The sequence below is a fragment of the Varroa jacobsoni genome, unplaced genomic scaffold, assembly GCF_002532875.2.
Source record: "Varroa jacobsoni isolate VJ856 unplaced genomic scaffold, vjacob_1.0 scaffold_1491, whole genome shotgun sequence".
NCBI lineage: Eukaryota > Metazoa > Arthropoda > Arachnida > Mesostigmata > Varroidae > Varroa > Varroa jacobsoni.
This window is the reverse complement of record NW_019214393.1, coordinates 6,193-30,217: the sequence shown is the minus strand read 5'-3', so window position 1 is coordinate 30,217 and position 24,025 is coordinate 6,193. Positions and strand designations below refer to the sequence as shown.

At 40.9% G+C, this 24,025-nt stretch overlaps 1 protein-coding gene across 1 annotated transcript in view; it reads right to left on the bottom strand.

Annotated features, from left to right (window-relative positions):
- Positions 1 to 22,969, bottom strand: part of LOC111270549 (neuroligin-1) — a gene marked incomplete at its 5' end in the record, with an annotated part of 57,526 nt that extends 34,557 nt beyond the window's left edge. Inside the window, 3 exon segments of the mRNA XM_022850819.1 lie at positions 5,817 to 5,991; positions 14,120 to 14,270; positions 22,781 to 22,969. Coding sequence (XP_022706554.1) covers positions 5,817 to 5,991; positions 14,120 to 14,270; positions 22,781 to 22,969 — 515 coding nt within the window.
- Positions 22,970 to 24,025: the final 1,056 nt, after the last annotated feature.

The following is a 24,025-nucleotide window of genomic DNA, read 5'->3' as shown; positions in this document are numbered from 1 at the left end:
AAACCAACAGAATACTTTAGAGCGACATCTGCCAGCGCGGACTGCTCTACAGAACTATCTAGTCCAGTGGTGACCCGCAGTTGTGATGAAGCTCGTTTTTCGGAACGACACCTTTTGTCTCAAAAGGCCTTCTCATGGAGCCTTCTTGCGCGTTCCGATTTGTCTCATTGGAGATAGGCCCTCATAAACATTGGAAATATGGATGGCACGTACGCGCGGGCTATACCAGCCGGGGGATAGGGCTTAAGGCAGTATGGTCATGCCAACCTGAAGCGATTACACGGGTTAGGCAATAAGCTGGTGACAAATAGGAACGATGCAACACTACTAGAAATAACTGAGAAGGGGAAAACCGATAATGTCACTGACAATCGTAAGCCGTCATTGTCAATGGTGTCTCTGCAGTCAGCTTTCGTAAAGATCCAATCTCAGGGCTTCAGATTCGAAATGGGTTTGTCAAACTTTTGGATTATGGAACAGAATGAGGATCTGAAAGTAGAACGGGAAGGAGTTGCTGCTCGATGGCTAAGACACAGAAAAACACTTTGAAAACAAAGGAGATATGAAAAATGAAGTTTCGTTCTCACTGAGGTACACCTGCCTGCCACATCCGTTAGCTTAGTAGATGTAGCTGGAGGACTCTGGTGGTCTATGCGTGCATCGCTGTTTGGTATCGCTAGACATTACCACCGGTGAATGCTTAGTTGTTTGATCTAATCATCCGCACGTTTCCAACTCTTTTTCCGAATGCTATTACGCGTTCCTCTCGGTAGAAATGTTGTTCAAACATCTTGACGATGCTTGTGGATATATCGACGTAGCGGAATTTCCTATTTTGTCTAATCACAACTCACCCACTTTTATATATTATACCGATGTAGCAGTAAATCATTAGGAACAATCAAGTAACAACGATGTCCTCCAGAGTGTACGTGCGAGCAAAAAGGTGGCCAAGGAAGGGGGCGAAACAGCAACTGTTAGGGTTGTATATCCACAATTCGTACCTACCGCCGTACTTATCGGAACCTTCAGCCTGTTTATCAATATGCATTTTTTGTTGTTACCGTAAGCAAACAATCGTCAACACAACTATTCAGCTTCTTCCCATGTTGTCAAAAGGGTATGTGGTGACGCGTGAAGGTAACGAGCTGGAAAATCTGATCCTAATCAAGCCAAGTTTCGCACTGCTTTCAGGAGCGGGGAGCTGCATAACCTGCTTAACCGTTTTGATCTCCAACATTGTTGATATCGTTATAGTACGACAAAAGTTTCGATCTATGTACTGAACTAAATGCTAGCATATCGTAAACATGGATTGAGGTGACCACTGAAAATCTAGGAGTAGCGGCGTCTAAGTATTGAAATACAGCTCACCACAAACCCCTATTAAAGATAGGTCTACTTTTGTCGAGTAGCAATTAAGCTTCAAGCCTGGTATGTGTTTTCCCTGGCTTTATCGCTCAAAAGCTTCCGATCTTATGCTAGATGGAACTTCAGTTTGTAAGGAAAACGATGTTGTCAAGTTACGAGTGACAGTTGAAAAGGATTTCGATTAGTACGGTCTTTGCTTTCCGATTACCGTGGCAAGGGAGCAATTGGAGTTAAAAAAGTCTAGCCCAAGACGTTCTCGTCGAAAAAACACTTTTCAAAGGAAGCGATTGACTAAATTGGCATAGAACGCAAAAGACGCTGTTTCGAACGGATAACGCGGCTAACATGTTATAAGAGAAATATCTTTCTCTTTGCGGAACAAAGCAAACGTCTAATGAAGAGGGAAGCTCGATTTGGGCGCCATATGAGCCTCGGGCATACAAAGAGTAAAGCTTAATATAGGATTTTAAATTTAAGATGTAACATGTATTAATTTTTAAATCGTGCGAACTCATCAATACACTCGTATAAAGGTGCACAACAAAAAAGTATTGTATAACAGAATCAAGGATAATTTAAAAAGGCTTAGGGTCTACGATATGAGTGCCTAACCTACGATAGCATCAGTGCATGAGGCTCCCCAGTGAAGGACCCAGAAGCAAACGCATGCTATTTATCACAGTTTCCCTCAAATTTATTACAAATACACCCCTCGTTAGGTGAACGCCCTTCCAAACATAATTTGTGGTAAAAGCCGTGAAGCGCAAAACGGATGGCTACGTGATGGTTTGTCTGCTTCGGTTTTTTCCAGCCGTTATCGCCCATTGCGTCCGTGCTGAGAAATTTACCTGCTATCTCGGTGAACTTTTGCTCCTACCTATTCAAACACCCTCAAAAATGGATTTCAGATGCTTGATGAGCAACCAGGTGTCAGCAAGGTTTCTTCTATATGAAGAAGGCCCAAAGCACGCTTAAAAAAGGTATTTTCATTTGGATGAGTAGTTTGTATTGTAAGGCCCTCCTAAATTACAGTTACCTCGTAAATTACTACCGTCGCCATTTTGACCTCGAATAGACGGAGCGTTGTCATAAGAGAAAGGCGACTTGGAATCCTAGTTGCACATGATGTAGTCAGCGCATTTCTGCGTCTTTCTCTGATGTGCGAGGTGAAGATGCGAGATACGGGAATCTGTTAACATATCAAAGGGGAAATCCGGCGAAAGACAGTGTACCGCCAGCAACAATCTCGCGTTTTGTCCTGAATTTTACGGCTCCTTCCTTATCTAGGTTGACCGTTAATCCCAGTTCTGTTAATGTGAAGCCTAGAGAGCTTGTTGCCCTTGGAATCTGCTGGGACCGTAAGTTACCGAGTTACTTGCGTATAGGATGACTTCGGCAAGGTTCCCTCGATCCCTTATTCTGTTAGAAAGATCGTTAATGAGAGACTACGGCAAAAGGTGCGCATATTATTAGCGTGAACCAAGCCAGTTGTTCGGGAGCAGGGGACAGCTCCATCACTCCGTCGTCAATGCTTATATTGTCCTTCTATAAGGTCACAGCCACCTGGGCGAGCGTATTCTATGACCCACTCACGTACGCCAAAGTACGCAGAACCAGGTCTATCGGTACAGAGTCGAATGCGGCGTTAAAATCAACGACACTGCATATGAAAGGCTCGCTGGATTGTTGAGTGCTTTTTTAATGCCAGCCATTATGACATTATATGCTGTTCCTGTCGAGCATTCTCCCCGAAATCCATATTGTTCCTTAGCTATAGCTTTTTAGCTAAGAAAGTGGACAGTCTCTAGGTCAAGAGGCGGACAAGAGCTTGTCGTATATATGGTCTTTTTGGCGAAACCGCGCTATAACGATGGCAGAGTTGGTTCACCATTGCCCTTGGGAATCACCAATGGCGAAACATTTCACTAGTGAGTCGACAGTGTCGGCACGTGACACACATTAAAGAGTGCAGTCGCACAAGGACCCAGGACGACGGGGCTCTTGAGGTGTTCATTGCGGAACTTGTCTGGATCCGCTAGTTTGTTGCCTTGCAGGCTATCGAAGGCCTATGTCACTTCTAGAAAAATGAACTTCCGCTCGAGCAGGCTGCTCTCTGTCGTGAATTTCTCATGACCGACTATAAAGAATAAATACAGCACGTGAGAACTCGTATCACTCAGCGAGAACATACTAACGGAGTGCTTAATCAGTGCAGCTAAACTTATTCGACATACGGTTGAGCCAAGGCGTATTAGCTATTTGTGTGGCTACCACTCTGCCTTTGCTATTTTGTTGACTCTCGAATATCTCCAGCCATTTCTTCCATTGTGTGGCGTGTCTTATTTGGCAGGTTGTCTTGCGTGCTGTCGCCAGAGGGTAGGCTTCGGGCTGCACCTCTGCCAGCCGTCTGAAAATGTTCTGAGCTCTTCCGGCAAGATGAACCGAGACCATCGAATTAGGCGGTGGTGAATTGGGCATATGACTTAATGATTCTGACAGGATCTTTTGCATAGCGTTCTATGTCGATGGCATGAGCTACCAAAATGACTTTGTCTGTACTAAGAGATTCTTCACATCCAGACCACGTAGTATATATATATATATATATATCTACCTTGATCAGCGAATTATTTCGTTCAAGGAAAGATGGTGGCAAGTGACAGCGCTTACAGACCGTTAATGAGCTTCCCTATTACCACGTGTGTCGACCCTAACTTGGCAAAGCAGAGATAAGCTGTCATGATGCAAACGCTTGAGCCACGCAATGTGAGAGGGATAGAGATTTCCCACTGGAATGTCCTGGGCCACCACTTTTTCGAGCTAGGTAACTCACGGCGAAGAAGCCAGGAAAATTAAGCGGGCAAGTCGCCCATGTTTTCTTCATATTGAGGATATCGACACCCTCCTAGACCGTCATCTTAAGGAGCGTTAATATTGTGATATTTTCCATTGGGCGATTCTCGATGTCTCGGCCCCATCAAGTGTTATAAAGTAGATCCGTAGTGTAGTTGCGATCGCGTTGGCGAGAACTGCCACGTCTTTAGGGCGCCATATGAGTGGCTGCTGCTACGAGAACTAAAGGCGTAAGAAAGTAGCTGTTTGAGGCCATGTTATGACATGATTTTTTGGTGCGGCTTGATGTTTCTACTGACTGGTTCTCAGGAAACTGATTTGGATGTCCGATCGCTTCGCCTTCAGCGACTGATTGTGTTCCTGAGGATCGTGTCTCGGTGTTCCTTGAACCGTCATCGGTTCTGATTCGCAGATCTTCTTCCGAAACTTCATCTGCTTAACTTTCCTGATTTTCGTGTCTAAAAAAATGTCACCTTTTTTGCGATGTTTAAGACTATTTTTTCTTGTTATTTTGCTTCGGTATCTATATCGATCGCTTTTAACAATTGAGAGCGGAGCGATGGAGAGAATTGTGACCGGAAAGGTGTCACTCTCTTTGGCCGCCTTTTTCGCTGGAACACCGTTCACCGCTTTGTAGTCTTGATCGAATAAAGAAACAGATAATACGCGGACCTTGAACTCGACCAGGGACGGACCGGTTTCTCTGCCAGTCCTTCCACTGTCGAAATGTGTTTATCTTTTTCAAATTGCATACGTTCTTGGTAATTTACCGACACAAATTCATTGGGCATTATCTCAAAGCGATAAAATTCAACATCTGAAGATGTGTACCACTCTACTCTAAAACTGTATTCAAGTTTACTCCTTACTTAGCAGCGGCAATGCGTAAATGCATTATCTTACGTTCAGAAAAAAGCTGGGTTCTCTTAACTGTGACTGCGTTTAGCGTACACGAATGTTGACCCTCCAGGGGCTGTCTAGCTTTTAAGCTAAAAATATAAGTATGAATAGCTTAACGTTGCTAGCAAACATTTTGTTCGCAATTGCCTAAGCTTATCTGGTTGTAACCGAAGACAAATAGCGCCATTCATATTCTTTACTGAGTTCATAGGTATATATCTCTGTAAATAGACGTCAAGGATGCTCTTTGTTCACTTGTTGGGTTGGCGACGCCCCGTGGGACGACGCACGAACGGCACCTCGCTGGGACTCCCACAGAGCCCTGTCCAGAACTTCTGGATTTATGAGCTAAATATAGACCATGGTACAACCTACCGCAAATTGGTAGTTTATAACGGTTGAAGGACGAAAACATTACTAGGTCACATGTCAGATTACGTAGATCGACGGCGCACTATTGAGCAAATTTCATATTAGTCGCGTTTCTATTTTTGGCAAAAATGAGTTATAGAGCTTCTTATACCTACATTGAACGACACTATTTTGTTTTTGATGTATGTTATGTATGTAGTATTTTTGAAACACTCCTAACGATCGTCCGTTTAAATCTAAAGGCATAACGAACAACGCTATTGAAATCAAGCGTTCGCCTGAATTGACTCAAACGAGGGTGCTATCTTTGACTTGGTTACCTCAGATCCAGCTAGTGCGGCAAGCATGGCATAGTTTCGAAACAGCGCCATCGGTCCATGTTCCTCCATAAGCTGAGCAGGTTCACGAGGCACCGCGATTCCATCAACAATAGGCCCAAACGCTGAAAGATGTTCTGGAGGTGAGAGGCCTACTCCTACAATGTCAGCGGCAGCTCTGTGAATAGTATGCAAGAACATACACAAAGTGCACTTATTTATGTGTTTATACTTTGTACTGCCAATAAAAGGCTGGTATCTACTGTTTGACGCATCGCCTAGTGATTACTGATAGTAAACGTAACATAGTCTGGTTGAATTAACATTACGGTAGTGATAAACTATATAACCATGCAGTATTTTTTTTACTCAGATGTGCATAAAATTAGAAACGGATGGATAATGATATACCTGTAATTTGATAAACATAAACTGAGTATTCTGGAATACGATTTATTCTCACAGAAGTTAGTCAGTTGTCTTAAAACTGAACTAGGTAGCATTAAGTAGAAAATAATAGCACCAACTTATCGCTTGAATGCCTTAAAGTTTGAATTATCTTTTACGTAGCATTTGATCTTGATGATCACTTCACTGCTTCTCACATAGAAATTGTTAGATCAGATTACTCAGCACTATATGTATACAAAGCACATTTTATGTTAAGGATCATTCAAAGATAATTGCTTCTGACCGCCAAACTGCGTGCTATACCCCAAACATATGATTCCATGCACGAGATCTTGCATTCGTGCATGTGCAGTAGACGGCTCGGAAACCATCGTGGAGTGCACAATGTCACCAGAAACTTCCAAACAGGAAAACTACCGAGAGCAACAATTTTACACCTGACATCGAAACAAGACGGGAAGGACTGGCAGGACGAGGGAAATAAGGACATGCCTCACATGGTTCGTAGCCGTTGTCATCCAACAGAATCTGTAAGCCTGCGGAAAGCGGCTACTTGATATTACTCCAAAAGAAGATGCAGCTTGTTCACCTCTATTCAGTCTGCCATTACTTTTCTCTGATAAGGTGCCGATCCTACAGTGATCTCCTCAGTTTCACGTAAGTGTAAGCCTTGTTGAGACATCGTGAGGTAAAGGCGTATAAGGTAAAGAGATAACGAAAGTGCTATGGATCTTATGTGGTAGGGCTCTCTGTTAGAAAAAGCACTTGCATCCACTTATAATATCACCATTGAATCCGCTTTGGCCCCAGGGCGGCGTGAGTGGAAGAGCCAGTTAGTCTTAGCTTGCGTGCACAATGTAGTGCAGGCACGATGGCCACGGACGGTACTGAAAAAGAATGAGGAAGAGCAATCGAGAGTAAGAGCAAGTATGGCAACGGCAGTCCTGCGCAAGTTGACACAAACACCGGCGTAGACAAAGGATATAAAAAAACACAGATAAACAACAGGAAGAATGAAAGGATATGAAGACATGATGTTACAAAGGAACTGGCGTTTTCAAAAGGAAGGCTGTCTCTAGTCAACTCTCCTGAGAGATCTATCTGCCCTAACCCTTACAGTTGAGTCGAGTCGGCATCGCTGCCACTACTAGCTCCATCGTAACGGCATCATAACCAAGGCCGGTAATGGCATTGTAGCTAGCGCGGAACATCGCCCTAGATTAAGCGGACGGACCTCGCAAAGCGACGACAACGAGGGGCAGAACAAGGACCGAAAAACTGCGTAAAGCGAAGCGACTGCTAACTCATAACCCATGCCTTTGTACGCGGTGTACGAGCTATGTTCTATATGAGAAAAGAAAGGGCGGAACGCACGTGTACGGTAAATCCATATCTACAGTATAGTGGAAGGAGGGTAGCGCGTACATAGATGGAAACATGCGGATGACGCCTTCTGTCTTAAGGGTGTTTGATGAAACATGATGAATATGATATAGGGCTTTTGTGCTTTCTAGTAAACGAAGCCAATGGCACAGAATCTGCTCTGTATCTGAAGTACGTATTCATAACGCCAAATGTGCCGTATAACAGGAGGATGATTACGTAACCTTTAAGGCAGAAACGAGTGTTACAACAAAAAGTACCAATGTTATGTTCAATATAAAATGTATTGTTTGGGCTATTAGTCTCACCTTTCGTTAGTCTGATACAGTTTTTTGTCAGACTAAACAGAGATCAATAAGTCAGAATAACTTAAAATCTAACACGAATCAAAGAAGCAGCAAAATATTTGTACAATACACATTTATGGCACAAACGCTCACTCGGGCTTAGAAACGCGTGAAGGGTAAAATCTCCTGAAATAATCAATTAGTTCGGATATAGCAATACCAACCGATTTTCATTTGCGATTTTTTACGGTACGAAGCAGTTGGGGAAAAAGAAATATAATGCCGTTTGTCCCGTTAAATTATCGGGCGAAATAATGATCCCAAAATGTTCCATAGTAATCTGTCTATAAATGAAGATCAAAGATCTTGTTCGTGCGTTCAATCTCCCTGTAATATATCAACGATAATTATCTCTATAGAACTATTGTGGTCTAATTGATGCAGGTACCTTTTGCCTCACAAGCGGTATTATGCTTTTTACCAAATACTTGGTATGCAATATTTGAAGCCTTGATGAACAGTATAATCGCTAGAAACCCGCTTCCAGTCATCCAATGCAAGGAAATTCGAACCAACAGCACAATAAATTGATCCGCACCTTTAGTCTATATACATCTAATATAAAAATGTCTAATTCGTCGCTAATGAAGCTATTTAAAGAAATAAACATTATTCATATATACTGGCACAGCAACACGTGAGCACATAGAACTATCATATCCATAAGATTTAGAAAGTAACGAAAGAAGAGAAATAGGGGAGTTGATTTAGTTAACTTGGAAGACAATTTTATCTGAAAGCGAAGGGCAAAATTGAAACTGCAAATTTACCCCAAAGTGCCATGGAAAAACATCTGATACCTTAGATCTTAAATATTAGACAAAGTGATCTTTTTTGAGATAACCGAGTGAAGATAGAAAGACTTCTACGGAGTCAATTATCTTGGCTTCGAGGTAACAATCGGTAGCGGAAATCGGGGGTCAGGAGCGTCAGTAATATCTGATGACACAGAGGGAAGGTAAAGCGCACAGTGAAAGGTCTTCAGAAATTGAGTTCTAATGGGTTAACTTTGAAAGACAGCCGCAAAGTTAATGAGGGCCCAAGATATCATGAGAAGCATTAAGGAAGCGGTAAACAGGAACAGGTTAGGCATGAAAAACTCCGGAGTGACACGTAGGGGATTTGTAATGCATGGGCATAGCGTTTTACAGCTGTGACCAATTCTGTAACCTCATGAAACTAACGAAGATGACGAAGGTGCTCTATCAATAATTTTGGAAGAAGAGATTTGAGGTGAAAAAAGACAGAGATCATAAGTATACGTTTAGAAAAAAGACTACTAATTTGAGGCTTCCAAGAGAAATTGTAGTTTAGACGGACACCGAGTAAATAGGTAGGTACGCTAAATGTCAGTGAGTGGCTGCCTGCTTTTAGAGATGCTAAGACGAAAAGAGGAGATCAAGACTACCTAAAAAAAAAAAGCACCATTGCTTTGGTAGTATTTAGCACGAGTTTCAGAGAGCGGTAGATATTCCGACACAGTGGAAAGCTGATAGTTAGGCGGTACGACGGACTGCTTTCCACTGTTTACCTCGATTGCAGAGGCGTTACTGCAGCTTTTGGTAAAAACGCGCGGGTTGGATTGTCCGCAAATCACAACGTGTTCTAGTAGAGCACAAACAACATGGGATTTGAAACAGCGCTCTGAGCTGTATCGTTGAAAAGCTACTGCACAGAAGAAGGTAGAATTTCCACGAAATTCGGTTGACTCAATCGTCGTCACAAATCAAAGGCGGGTTAAAGGTTGTATGAAAACAGCGTGATAACGGCAGTCGAAGGATTAACCTATATTGAGGAATAAACACATTTTTACCTCTATCATGCTTCCTAATATTATCGAGTGCTGCTTGATAGGTAGCTTTAGGATCCTAAAAAGCCTTACGAAAGCCTGGGCAACAGGGAGAAAGGAGAGGGTCAGATTCAAGCTGGAGTTGGATGGGCAAATATACTTCAGATATTTTTGTAAGAAAGCATCTGACGGCTATGAGACAATACGAGTCGGTATCATTTTTAATCGTTTATTTTTGGATATGTGCGTCCCAGTAACTATTTTGAATACATACAATTAAAAAAAAAAACAAGATTAGAAACATACAAGCAAAAAAAGCAGGCTATTGATTAAAATCATCCCCACGCATCGGGAAGTGTGTGAACTCTATGACTTTGGAGGGGGCTAACCGTGGTTGCTTTTATAAAATTACCTTTGCTGGCGCTACGTCCTTTATGAACTAGAGTAAGGTCTATGGACGAGACGAAGTGAAGGAATCAAGGGATACTTCAAGGTCTACTAAACTGGGATTTAGGGAAACTGCGTAGAAAAAGAAAAAAGCGCTAATTATTTTGGTCAGATTAGTATAATTTGCCTAGCTGACGTTTAAACAAAAGCGGCAAGGGGTTGTGACACGCCCTCTATATCTGAAGTTAATAATTACCCTAACGTTAATTGAAGAACCCCTGCCCACTTTGAGCCTAGCGTGTAAATAAGCCGCTGAAGATTTTGTTAGCAGATCGGTAAGTCCTATGTAAAAGAAGCAAAGGCTTAGACTGCTTAATCGAATAATATCGATATTCAAGCCAAATGAGAAAAACGCTGCTTCATTTTTCGTCGATTTTGGGAATTCTGTTAGCTCCAACTGTAGTCGGCATATGGAAACCCATTTCGGAAAATTTGCAACATAACGACTCTAAAAGCCAGTTAGACAATGTCTGTAGATGAGCTTTGCATAAAGATTCCTAAGGCTGCTAATAAGGGCCAACGATACATGCTGCTACCCCAGAAAATAAACGGGGGATACTTGCCAGACTCAGCCTAAAAGTGTATTTAGATCAAATGGTAATTTTAACAGAGTGAAAACCGATGAATTCTACAAAACATTCTATATGTCAAAAAAAATCGAATTTTTTTCTCATTTTAGCCAAGTAGACTTAGCTGTTGCGTACAGAAGTCTTTTGTCTGTGAATAACATCAAAGCGCTGTATCAACGCGCCATTTTTTTCTAGAATAACTCATGTCGAGAAGTCGTTCTGCATTTACGATCGACTTTGAGATACTCTACCTAACCATTAGTCAAAGACTCAATTTCTAACATTCGTTTAGCCGCGTATTTTTTGGCGTTCTTAGATTATATCAAAAGATAAAGCAGTAAAATATGGGGTTTCGATGTATCGTATTGCAAATCAGGAATATAACTTCATGATTTTTATGGCTTTCGTAACTCAAGGAACTTTCATCCATCCTAAAAAGTCAAGGAGAGCGCTCACTTACGCGAACTTGTATAAACGGTTTATGCACTTCCAGTCTATTTTGTTGCATGTGACATGTTAGTGATTATCAAAGCGTTTTATGTGCCTATAAATCAATTTTTTTTTTTGTCATTTATTTTATTAGAACATTTAGTACAATTCGGACGGGATGACTGCAGGTCTTGTAGCCTGAACAGCTTTCGCTTAAGAACAATGGCGCTCAGATACGGGCGGTCCGTGTGAAATGAATACCAAGTAAGTCTGTAGATACGGTATGTGTATGGTAAAATATGAGCTCGCATCGAAATCGTCAATTGTGCAGAAGCTCGAGATATATGTCCATACCCCTTGCACAGGGGCTAAGTTTTTAGGATGCTTAAAAGTACCTAACGGCGGTTTTACATAAATACAAAGCTTCATTGATTCTTTTACGAGGCTCTATAGGAGAACAGTTTTTATCAAGATGCCTGGAAGTTTTGTGAAGCGATGTTAAAGATCTAAATTCTAATACTTGTTACCGTCAGAGTCGTAATTTTCGAAATGTGTCATCGGCAAGTAATAACAGCAATAACTCCCGATTTGCACACGGTAGATTTTTACAACTGGTATGTAATATTCAATAAGTTGTCTGTGTTTCTAACAAATGTTATGGCGGTACGCTGTTGCTTCCCGTGCCGTAAGAAGCGAAAATATCTGTAAGGAGGCAACATTTTAAATCGACATCATTCCAGAAATACAACTCCATAAATATACGCAGTCAGAGACCCAGCCCATCAATTTCCAGACATGTGTCGCTACAAACAGCAGTAACAACCTCTGGTTGTGTCTACTTACAGATGCTAATTGCAAAAAAAAAAAGCCAGTTGATTGTTATATGCAGAGTTCCACTATTAAACTGAATGTTTCGACTTCTACATCCAGTAAAGCCGTTAGGCACTCCATTCATTAGTCGGCTGGCTCCGAAAAGAAACGAAGTGTCTACATCCGGATTCAAACCCGGATCGCTACTTGTATTTCTGGCTTAGCACGCGAACACATTATCCATTACGTTTTTTTTTTTTCATAGGAGAGAAAGTTTTACAACTGTTTCAGCAACGACGGCTACAGGTAAAGCTTGCACTGCTAAAACCTAGAGAAGGTCGTTGCCTTTCTGTAGATTAGATGACTTAGCAGCATGGCTGGTAGTTCCGGCAACCGGCAGCATTGATGCCCTACATCTGTTTGTCCACACATTTACATATTTGTTATTTATTTACTGCTGCATCATGTGTCTAGCTACAAGGCTAGAAACAACGCTCGAATAGAGACAAGTATGTTTGATGAATCTGACTTAATGACTTCTGGACTTCAGCTGGCTGTTGGATGAGGCCGGTGAATCAAAAAAGTTACGCATGTTATATGGCATGTTTTCTATAAGCTCATTATCGTCTCTTTATGAAGTTAGCTGCCGTTAGTTAGGCCAAGGTGATATGACAGACAGCGGGCTCTTTCAAATACTGGCTGCATACTTATGTAGAGATACATAGAGCGTTCACCACATTATTTGAACCATAACACCTTTCCGACCGAATGGTACACCAATGAACGGAAAAACAGCTTTTTTCGCTGGATTTTCCCGTGATTCAAAGAAGATAATTGCAGATTCAACGAATTTCAGTACGCCATTAAAAAAGTTCACAGCCAACACGTCGACTATCATACGCCTAAAATTCGAATAAGCCGTTAAAATTGGCCGTTACATGACAGATATCTACGTCTTTCACGTAAGTCTCTTCTGCTTGATCTACCCATTGTCCGTTGTAGCGACTAGACGCAGTTTGGAATTACTATAGACTTTTGTGTTTTTGCAGAGGAGAGAGCTACTCAAGGTCTCGGTGCATGACGTATTTGGACCTTTGCGATTTATATGCCGCCAAGCAAAGGAGCACATTTGTAAAAAGGATCGGCGCACCGCCGTACAAACAACAAAAAAAACGTGTCCTGACACGGCTGCGATCAACAACTATATTGGTCAAAGAAAGACATTGTAAAGGATACGATATGTTTATGCGATCACTCATATAGACAGACGGAAGAGCTATATGTAACCATGTGACGAATATATCGTTCACAGTGGCAATGGACGCCCGACTCGATCTTCCGATTGTACGCATGCTTCATAGTAAAGATGTTTTATAAGTAGTGTGATTTACGCACACATGGCGGACTGACGCACGTGGAGCATATTGAAGACCTGCGCGCCTGTTGTATCCGACTAGCTACCTTCTATGAGATGTGTTTAATTTCTATTAATAGAGCTGAAATTGCGATCGTAAAATGCCCTGTGTAAGTATGTTTTGTGTTAGTATAAGCAGTAACTATCATGTCACACACACACAAACACTTATGCAACTAAATAACACCAGTACGTATCTATATTATTTCCGCTCACATTAGACAGCCATGTTTACATTGCTCAGGCCCCTGTTTCGACGTTGGATGGAAGCGGAATGGTTACATTGTCTGCCGTAATCAATTCTAGCCTTGTTTCACAACGTCCAATCGGATTTTGTCTTATTGTTATGATATCATTATTATATATACCAGTGGGCTGACGAAATGCTTTTCGCAGACATCTGTCTTTGTGAAAATCAATAGCTTCCTTTTGAGGAGCCTACGCTGGGATCATTGCAAGGTAGTCGTGTTGGCGTCTTTCAGGTCTTGTGAAAAATGCTATTCAAGCGCTTATGCATATCTGCAGTTTATTTCAGTGTATAAAAATTTTAACCTAAAGGATAAACAATCAAATGAAGAATTCTTTCCTTCGGTTTCGTTAAATTCGAAAGCCATGTTGTATATAAACGAACAAAAGTTAGTTAGCTTGTATCTGCTAGCAGACGCTACACCTAAAATAATACAATAAAATCACAACAAATAACTTACCGGCTTTTAAGGCAGTCAATTAGGGCTCGATTGTCATCAACTGGGCAGTTAAGTTCATGCGCTATGAGCCGGGTGTATTTAACAGAATCTCTCGCCATGGCCCAGGGACTTAACGCCGACCCAGACATCAAGATCACTCGTTGAAATAATCCTGTTACGCGAGAAACACAAAATGCATTAAGTTCTATTAGAATTTCGTTGCGAACATATTAAGAACATTGGCATCTGTTTTGCCAGCGACATACGTAGACATGTTTGTTTTCCGCTCGGGCAGTTACACTTTACTGGAATGCCCCCTTGAGCGTCATCTTCAAGGGAACAAACGCTGCACACGATCCAATTTCATTGAAAGAGAGGGCAGCTGCTACAAGTTTCTCGCCCATTTTATCACACAACGTCTGGCGAAGTTTGTAGAAGCTTGTTAACGCATCCCGACTGAACAGCACGGATTCCTCGTAGGGCGCTCTTCCTTTACGGCATGCTGCATACTACTTCAGGAGGTGCACCGGGTCTGTCGTTGGTCAAAATAGGCGCTGTACGCTGCCTGTGGAATTTTTATATCGGCGTTTGATATGGCTACCTGACACAAGATTCTAATAAACTTGGCACAATCCTTCAGAATATGCTGCATCTGATAAGAGCATCCTACGGAAAAACTCGGTTAGCATAGCTGATGGAGCGCCTCAATTCGGGCCATGCGTCCAATCAACCGACGTCGTAGGACAGATTGATAGTCTGAACTTACTATTCTTCTCCCTCCTGCTGAATAATCTGTTATTTGGTGCTCAGAATCTGTATCGGCGAGCTTATCGTTTTCGGACAGAATTGGTTTCACACTTATTTCAAATTTTCGCTAGATTTCTTGTTATATGTGGATAAGAGGGACAGGTTATTAATATGGGCCATACGGAGGTCACGGAGTTGCGTCGCGGAGGCCGCCTCGCTGCTAGCGGCATTCTCCATATTGGCAGAACGACTTTGAGGTGCTGTTCAAGATTAAGGTGGGTCTGCTAGCTTTCTACGGAATTTACGTGCTGTGAGAATACCTCTAGTCGACGTAACTCGAAAAACTCGACCGAGTTATGCCTGCGTTGCTCAAATACGTCATGGCTCTGCATCTCTCATGATTGAACAGATAGATACATGCACGTTTTAGACCACATGCCGCTATTTGTAGAGGATCTAAGAAGCAGATTTAAACTTTACGGTACCCATGCTTATTTGGAGTTTATCGGTACATGGGAGAGTAAGATGCCAGAGATCAATTTTGACTCTCACACCACAGGAACGATGAAGAATCAAACACAGAGAAAGGCAAACAAGTTTAATCTACACGTAGTTAGGCGTTTTATAGTTCATGAGTTTTACCACATCCTATGAGATGCGTAAGTTTTTGTTTGCCAGACGCCAAGTGTGTTTGCACGAAGTGCAGTGGAGTATGTCCCAGGTACCTTCGCTAAGCACGGTCTCTAACCGGGCTTATGAATTTAAAACGTTTTAAATATTAATTTGATCCGTGCGTTGGATAATACTGTATCTTTGTACAACTATAATATGATGATTGATTCTACTGGAATGCAAAAGAAAAATATCTGGAATTTTGGAAGCTCTTGAAGAAAAATATTGTAGCTGACAGCGTGTACATACATTTACTTACATAACAACAGCAGACGCAATTTAATCAAAAAATATATATACATATATATTGTCACCATACTCTAAGTGTGACAGGAGGGGTCATTGGCGGGTTACCTGCTATAGGAGTAGGCCAAGGCAGATAAATTGTTGCGAAATTAACTAAAAAGTTTTTTACATGTAAAACTGAAGAGTTAATTGAACTAGGATCATTCCTTTAGTCTTGCACACCATCTTAATGACCAGATAAGTCACATGGTCACTAATGATCATTTGATATTATTATAACCTGGTCTTCCAAAGCTTTAATAGAAAAATACCAAAGTCGCCACTTTACGTCCCGTAAATAGCAAATAAATAGCTGATAGTTTGTTTAAATAGAGAATGTTATTGCTGTATTAAACTGTCACAACCGAACCCTGCGGACTTCTAAGTGAAATAGTTTTCAAACTAGGCGCCGCTAGCAGAAGAAATTTGGCTGCTAAATATCAATGTTCTAAAAAGTTTTCAGTGAAAACCGGTTGACTTTACTTTAAGAAAAATTGATTCAAAAAAGTTTAGTCTGGGAAATCAACACTCAGTAGCTACGTTTTTGTTAGTCGAGGGTCTCAGCGCTGTGGAAATTCATTAAAAATTGGTAAAGACATTAAAAAAATGTTAAGCGAAGGCACGGTGCGTGAATGGTGCATGTGTTTTGAAAAACAGGGATTAGAGCGTTGAAAATTAGCGAAAATGCGATTAAATATGGTGACCCGAAGGACGAAAACACGTTGTCGCCATTGAAAGGGCTTCTTACAAAAGCAGCGCTTAGAGCCTAAGGGCTCTGTCGGCTATTAAAAAATTATAACTTATTCGGAACCTATCTTATCTTCACAAATTTATGAGGGAATATCTATTCAAGCTTCCAAAGGCCTTTGATCAAAACGATACCCGAATAGAAAAATGAGCAAAAGCCCATTGAAATAGTAGGAGACTACAGACCTGGATGCTGAGTATTTAGACTCTAGAGATGGCCGAAATATTGTGTGGCCATCATGTCAACTTCAAACGCTACTTTAAACGATCATGGACAAGGCTGCAACAACCCACTGAAATTGAACAGATTCGCATACAGTTCACAGATGAACGCTCCTCTATTGCCTCTCCGATAACGTATTTGCCTACTAAATGTGGGAACATGCAAGATGACCTGGGTCAGAAGTCAGACGCGAACATATTGCTTCGCGCCAGCCGTCTGAATGCCGGCAATGCATAACAGCGGTGCCGAACGTAAGCCTCAAAGCAGTTTTTAGTCCACAGGAAATTCTAGCAACATTAAAGCTATCTGAAAGTTCGTTGTCAAAGTTTCTTAGCTAAAGATTAAGCTAGAACTTTCAACCGGCAACTTCCTTTTCTGCGTTCTTTCGGCGTTTCTGAGCAACCTCAGAGATACTAGCCAGATAAAGATGTACGGGATTAAAAATTGCCTTTAATGATTAAGAAGACCATCACGAGATTTCTCGAATCTTACACTAAGGTAAACCCGTGCTATTGAAAAGCAGCAGTTCTTGACTGCCTCAGAATAGTCAAATACGGTTCCAGTTTGCTATCTGCTAGGCTATCCTGCCTGGCTCACCGTACAAAGATTTTTGAATATTGGTTTCTGCTGATAGACGCTACAACGTTACCTAGTACCAATATATGTAGCTCTCATAGAAATAGTCAGGGTTTTGAAACCCATATTTCCGTCGATACATGTAATTCTTGAGCAAGCTGTGAGTGTTGACTTAAAAATATTTGTTTAGTCACAAATTCCAGAATAAGTTCTAATGCTAGAACAGAAGCCCGAAACGTTCCTTTTGTTTGCATCCCGCCAATTTTTCTGTGACGAACCGAGTCAGGTATTAGTATTCGTGCCGGCGCAGGAAATGAAACAATATAACCTTATTGTACTAATAAAGAGATAAGAGAGGCTACAAGTCGGTTGCTGGGTAGGCACATATGTCACACATATATAACAATTTACAGATAAAAAATATATGAGATCTTAACTGCAATGTACAGTATACCAAGAATATAATATATGACATATATTATTTCTGTGGAGAACTTACACATAAAATTGAATCCCATTGATCTAGATTGTGCCGCATCGACTCGGTCTTTTATCAGCTATCTTAATAGCGGTCTTGACCAGCTGCCTTAGTGTAGAATTCCTGCACTGACCCGAGGGTGTGTTGGATCTCAGGTGTGGATGGTCGAAAAGTTAAGAAAATATACCATTCGAAAGCGTTAAAAGGCATCTACAGTCACAAACCTATTTAAGAACCGTTATTCTAGAAGGACTTGTGCTTACCTGTTACCTGCAAAATCACTTGACCGCATTTGTAACGGTTTATCATTGATTAATTGGGCTCATCTTGTTCATACAGGCCATTGGACAGTTCAGGAAGTAAGGATACATAAGAACAGGAATCGCTCAACTCGACTATTGCTACAACTGTATAACAAAAACTACCCTGGACGTGAGAATATGTGACTGATCTGACCCAGGATATCAGGCTCATCTGACCAGAGAAGGGCTAACTAAGGCCGTAATTTGCTGTCCAATGCAATAATGGGAAATACTTCATGCAGGAGTCTTTTAAGCTGTCTATTGGTCAACCTCACAGGGCAAAAACCTTACAACCGGCTGTCGTTAAAACCAGGAATAACAGCCTGCCCTATTGTCTCAGGCAAGCACATCTATCATTTGCAGGACTTTTCGGCACTGCTTGCGCGCGATGCCACCATTCACGGAGAGGTGTCGTGACCGAGAAGGAATTGTCTGCACAAACTTTTACCATCGTTCGTAAAACGTTAGTTTCGAAATCGAATTTACAAACCTCGAGACTCCCTTCCAAAGGATAACATAAATTTGAACGAGCAGAATCAAAAAGCCCACGTAGGGTTCTACTGGAAAGAACTAAGCAAAGTGTTCAGGTGTGGCCGATTTCTTTGTGCTGTATTTACCGATTTCATTACCCCTCGAGTTAAGCAGAGCTCTCTGGAAACCGGCTTAACTGTTGAATATGCTACACACTGCAGCATTCATATTGCAACAGTTTTAGCTGAACATTTTTATTTGTAATTAATGTTAGCAAAAAATCTAGTGTCGTGCACGAGGATAGTTTAGGTCCCGCACTGTCATGGCCGAAGCAATGAGGCCTAACGTGGACAGACCTAACCTAACCTAACGTGGACAGCCATCTCTCTAGATGAACTTGGCCCGCTGAAGCCATCAAGTTTGTCAACAGCTATACCTTTTTCGGAGCTCTAGCTTATTCCACACGATTTTTCGTTTACTAGGCCTATAAATTAACGGGTTCGAACAATTTCGATCCTAAGCTACCTGACTAAAGAACGGCACAAATAATCATATTTTGCAAACTTGAATAGCTCTCTTTATTCACACAGGTCGTGTAGAATGTATCTTTTTAACACGATCTGAAGCAACGTTTTTTGATATCTGTCAGACATATCGACTTATTCTATCACGTCTTTAGGAAGCTGTTTTATTTTGTTAACTTGGAAATAATGAATGGGCTAGGTCGAGAGTTTTACAGGTTCACAGTTTCACTAGCAAACTTGAACACTGATCCGTTCACCGTCCTAAAGTTAATTAGAACTTATTACCAGCACTTACCAAACTGGCAGATACTAAATGTTGAATGGGATTTTCACCTTACACAGGCTTTTAACTATGACATCCAACGTCGCGTTTTCAAGATTTGAATTACTACCTGACGTCGCGATGTGTGGACTTTTTGACGCAATTTGTTTTTGGGGCTCGACTCACATTTGAGGATTACGCTATGATCGGTGTTCAAGTACTGTCTTATTGATTATTGAAGTTATAGTGCTTCCATCTTCCCATGTAGTTTTCGTTTAACTTCTTTAACTTCGTTTAACTATAGAAAAATTAAGAAATTTTTCTCCTTCGTATCGATTTTCAGCATGGGTAAAAGTGATACTATTGATATAAGTACTACTGGCTAGTACTAGTGTCGTATTTTAATCCGTTGTAGCAATAATCGATTTGCTTCCCTCAACGTCTTGATATTTGCAAAATGTATTACCAATACGAATAAACATGTAGAAACAATTGATTATATTGCCTGCTTTACGTTCATGGAAGACATGTACTTAGGCATCAATATGGTTGTGAGGTAAATGTTAAAACTGGTTTTGTTTGGCTGTACTGACTTAGATCAGTGTCTCTTATTTGCTTCGTAACATTTATGATCCTGTCAGTTATAATGTATATAAGAATAATCATTATCGTGGTAATAATGCCTTTAAAAAGCGAGCAGTGGAATATCATAAGCCAATAAGGTTTCCGTCACTGCCGCTTCAAGGCGGCTCTTGTCCACATAGTAGACCACCGTGTCTACATAGCAAGCACAAAAAGTATATAAAACTACTATCTATCAGCAGTTGATATTATTACCACGCGACAATTACATAGCCAGTTGTGTTCGTTTTGAAAAAGAACGGGAGACCGACGAAGGCTCAATGACATCGCGAGGCCAACGAGGCAAAACGCTGGGACCGTCTCATACCGATTTCATCATAGATAGAATTTTACCTAACTATCTTACTAATTATTTCGTATGGCTTAAGTTAAAGCTAAGCTATATTTATATTATTATATTAAAGGTAAGCAGGTTTGAAAAAAAGCAGGTAATGCAGTAAATAAAAGATACGTACCCTTTCCATCAATTAGGTACGTTCAGGATTATTGTACTCGAAATATTAGTTTGCGAAAATATTTTCTCTGTATAGCACAGCTTATCAATAAAGAGCGCGGCAAATCTAGGATCACTCAGTGTAGCCTTAACTACCTTATAAAATGAAATAGTAAATTAAAATTACTGTAGACCTAAGTTCCACGTCTGAATTTCATAAATTGGTCGGTAGCGCTAAAGGTCTCAACACAGTTTAAACTTGCAGCTGTCGAGTAGAGAACAATATTAAAGTTCCAATGCATTTTGTGAGACTGGAATCTAAATAAAATGGATGAAATAATAAAAGAATATTTCTCAAAACTAACGACTCGTGGAATATGAACTTTTGAATGCAGAGTGAGTGTGATTTTTCATCAAATATATGGGTTACTTTCCGTTTCATACGACCCAAAGTTTTGTCGCCGATTTGTTGTGTGATAGTGTATAAAGCATCGGATTCCTTTTTCGTCCGTCAACAACACGGGTTTACTATGTACTTGTATGTAAGATACCAAGGAGCTATTTGTCCGTAATCTTCGTAGAGCGGCATACTTTGAATTTGGCACTCGAAGCTTCAGAACGCTGTGCACCTATGTGTGATACCTATAAGATCAACACTAGTATCACAACAAAAAACATGTTCGACAATGTATATATAAAGGTCTGTAGACATTCAAGTCGCTGCCCGCTAATAATAATAAATAATTAATAGTTTTCTCCTGTCGGCCTAAACCCTCTATTAACTATTGCATCCTGCTCAAGCGCTTCTTGAGTGACAAATTCAAAACATTGTGCACTATTAGTAAAATACTGTTGATTTCCCGCACCAAAATTATTTTCCCGAAACGGCCAAAATGCCCAAAACGACAATGCTTCTGAATCGAGGCTAGGTAACATCATAGTCTTCAATGACGCCCTACTAGATTTCCTTCAGTGTCACAATTAGCAATCGTACGTGTCTTTGGCATTGCACTTTTTAATGCTTTTTTCTGTCTTCATCCACAGACTCTGCCGAAGACAAAACGCCAAAAAAAAAGTACGATTATAATACGGGGACGTATCACTTACTTGATGTGACTTCGATGCGCTTCAAGTATATGTAGATATATGATTGGCTTGAGACATACTGCAAGCAGACATTACTGTACACGGTTGATTACTAGGAGACTTGCATTAGTGGCTTCCAACGATCCGAGTCGGATCCGTGTTTATATGCTAAACAAAACTCTTAACAATGATATTGTTTCTACGCTCCAGATAATCAAACACAAATATCGTTAAAGGAAACACTATGCGGAGCCTTTCGACCACTAAGCCTTTTTCTTTCAATGGAGTTATATACTCGCTGCCGCGTAACTTTGATAAACAAAACTTGGCATAATCTTGTACTTTATTAATTTATTTTATAGAATAATACAGGTACGGTGACCTATCTAGAATTTTTTTAATTTGTCGTAAAAGTATTTTACATCGGAAAAACGCAGGAAGCACCGTTCGAGCGGTTCGTCACTGAGCGGTTATCGGTGAGCAAATGACGGAGCCGGCTGCACAGATGGGACACAACTAATGATTTGACGATTGTTACCGTCACAGATATTAATGAGCGTTCGTTCGATTGTATTTTCTATGTCTGTAATCTATAGAGCAATTGGCAAACAATGAATAAAATAGAACCAAAGCTGATTCAAGTATAATGCTAGATAAAACTCTCAACGTCCAACTTATGCCACCTAAGCTCGTCACGCCAGTAAGTTGAAGTTATGCAACAGCTGAAACAAGATTCAAACGAACAGCGTTTGTAGCCCGTATATTCTACTATATTCGTATATACAAATATTCATACTCTATAATATATACATTTTTTCCACAGTCCAGTTCCTTCGTTGTCACTTGAATACCCTGTACGAGCGAACTCGGGAAGTGTTTTAATCGAAAAGCTTTTGCTAAATATGTGGGCGTATCTTTACATGCGTATATATATGAATGTGTTAAGGAAATAAACAACGGTCCGGGTATTGTTCCCATATCTACCAGCTTAATACGCGCTTTACCTGGGTAAATATTTGGACGTATTAGAGCTTTGCAGCGCATTGCTGCAAGAACACGATTTCTGTTATCCACAAATTTGCCGACGGTTGAAAGTATCAGTCGGTGCTAACGATCAAACAACCAATTTGATATGAGCACATATATAACAAATCGGATCAAGGACTGAAGGCGTGGAAGAAATTTAAAATGGTTGACAATAAGCTAACACGCCCTTTGGCTACGAGCTACTTACCTCTGGCCATTGGTGCCAGCATGAGTAAATTGGCAAGGGCTGCACCGTGACCATGGCCGAAAACGGTCACCTTTAAGGGGTCGCCACCAAATTCGGTAACGCTACCGGCCACCCAATGTAACGCAGCCACAACATCGAGAAGGCCATTATTTGCACCTCGGCCACCGCTTTCCAGAGGCGGAAGGAAACCTGGAAAGAGATACATACGGCAACGCAAACGTGTCTTTAGGTCTTTAAATATTCGTTATACGAATGCTGTGCTGAAACTCAGTTATGCACCGACTATGGAAGTGCTGATGAGTAAATTAACTATGAAGTTGTCCCAATTGGTTCCCGATAACAGTTGGTATCTAAAATTATTGTAGATGATCCGACATCTCAAGGAGGGCCCAAGGATTGTCTGACAGATTTTCTCTGACACAAATTTTACTCATTCCTATGGTTAGGAAGAAAATTAAATGCTGCGTTTTTAGTACCGGCTTGATTAAGCGCGTAGGAAGAAAGAAGCTTTTTTGAACTACTAAATCATACACGGTTGACGTCCTAAGGAGGATCATTAGCGAGCAAAATGCCGGCTTGTGTTAATACGTCTGCAAAGCAGATCGCGAATGTATCGCTCAGGGAAGAGACGTAAGCTATTAACTTGCGGTGAAAACAAATTTTCCTGGAATGATTAACCATATCTGTATAGAACGAGAGTCGATAAGCGTTGCTACTTGATGGTAATAAGACGTTTCAGTGTAATCGAAGATTATTTTACGCTTGGTTCCAATAACTTCATGTTGTTATATAACCTTCCGAAGGTCGCATATATTACGATAATATTGTTACCCCTAAAAGTCATGAGATGTAAGTGTTGCGTAGATTTTTTAGTGAAATTCGATCACTACTTCGGTTTATGCTTTCTTATAAACGCCGATTAGACTGCTGTTAAATGTATTTTCAGAAGACTGTTTCTGGGAGGGTGCATCATAGCAGTCACTGCATGAGGTCTTAACTCCATAGCTTGAAGTCGTAGAATAGAGGCGATGTAACCGTGACAACTCCTATAAAAATAGACTCTCTTCCTTCCGAGATAATGGATCCCATTAAATGACAAGCTGTTAGTCGATTATTGTTTTTAGTTAGCAATATAGATGTGCGCATATGTCGAATTTTGAATTTTACCCGCCAATCACTCAATCGGTTAGGCACTGCAATTAGCAGTATCTGCCTGAACATGACAGTGGTTACATGGTATATACA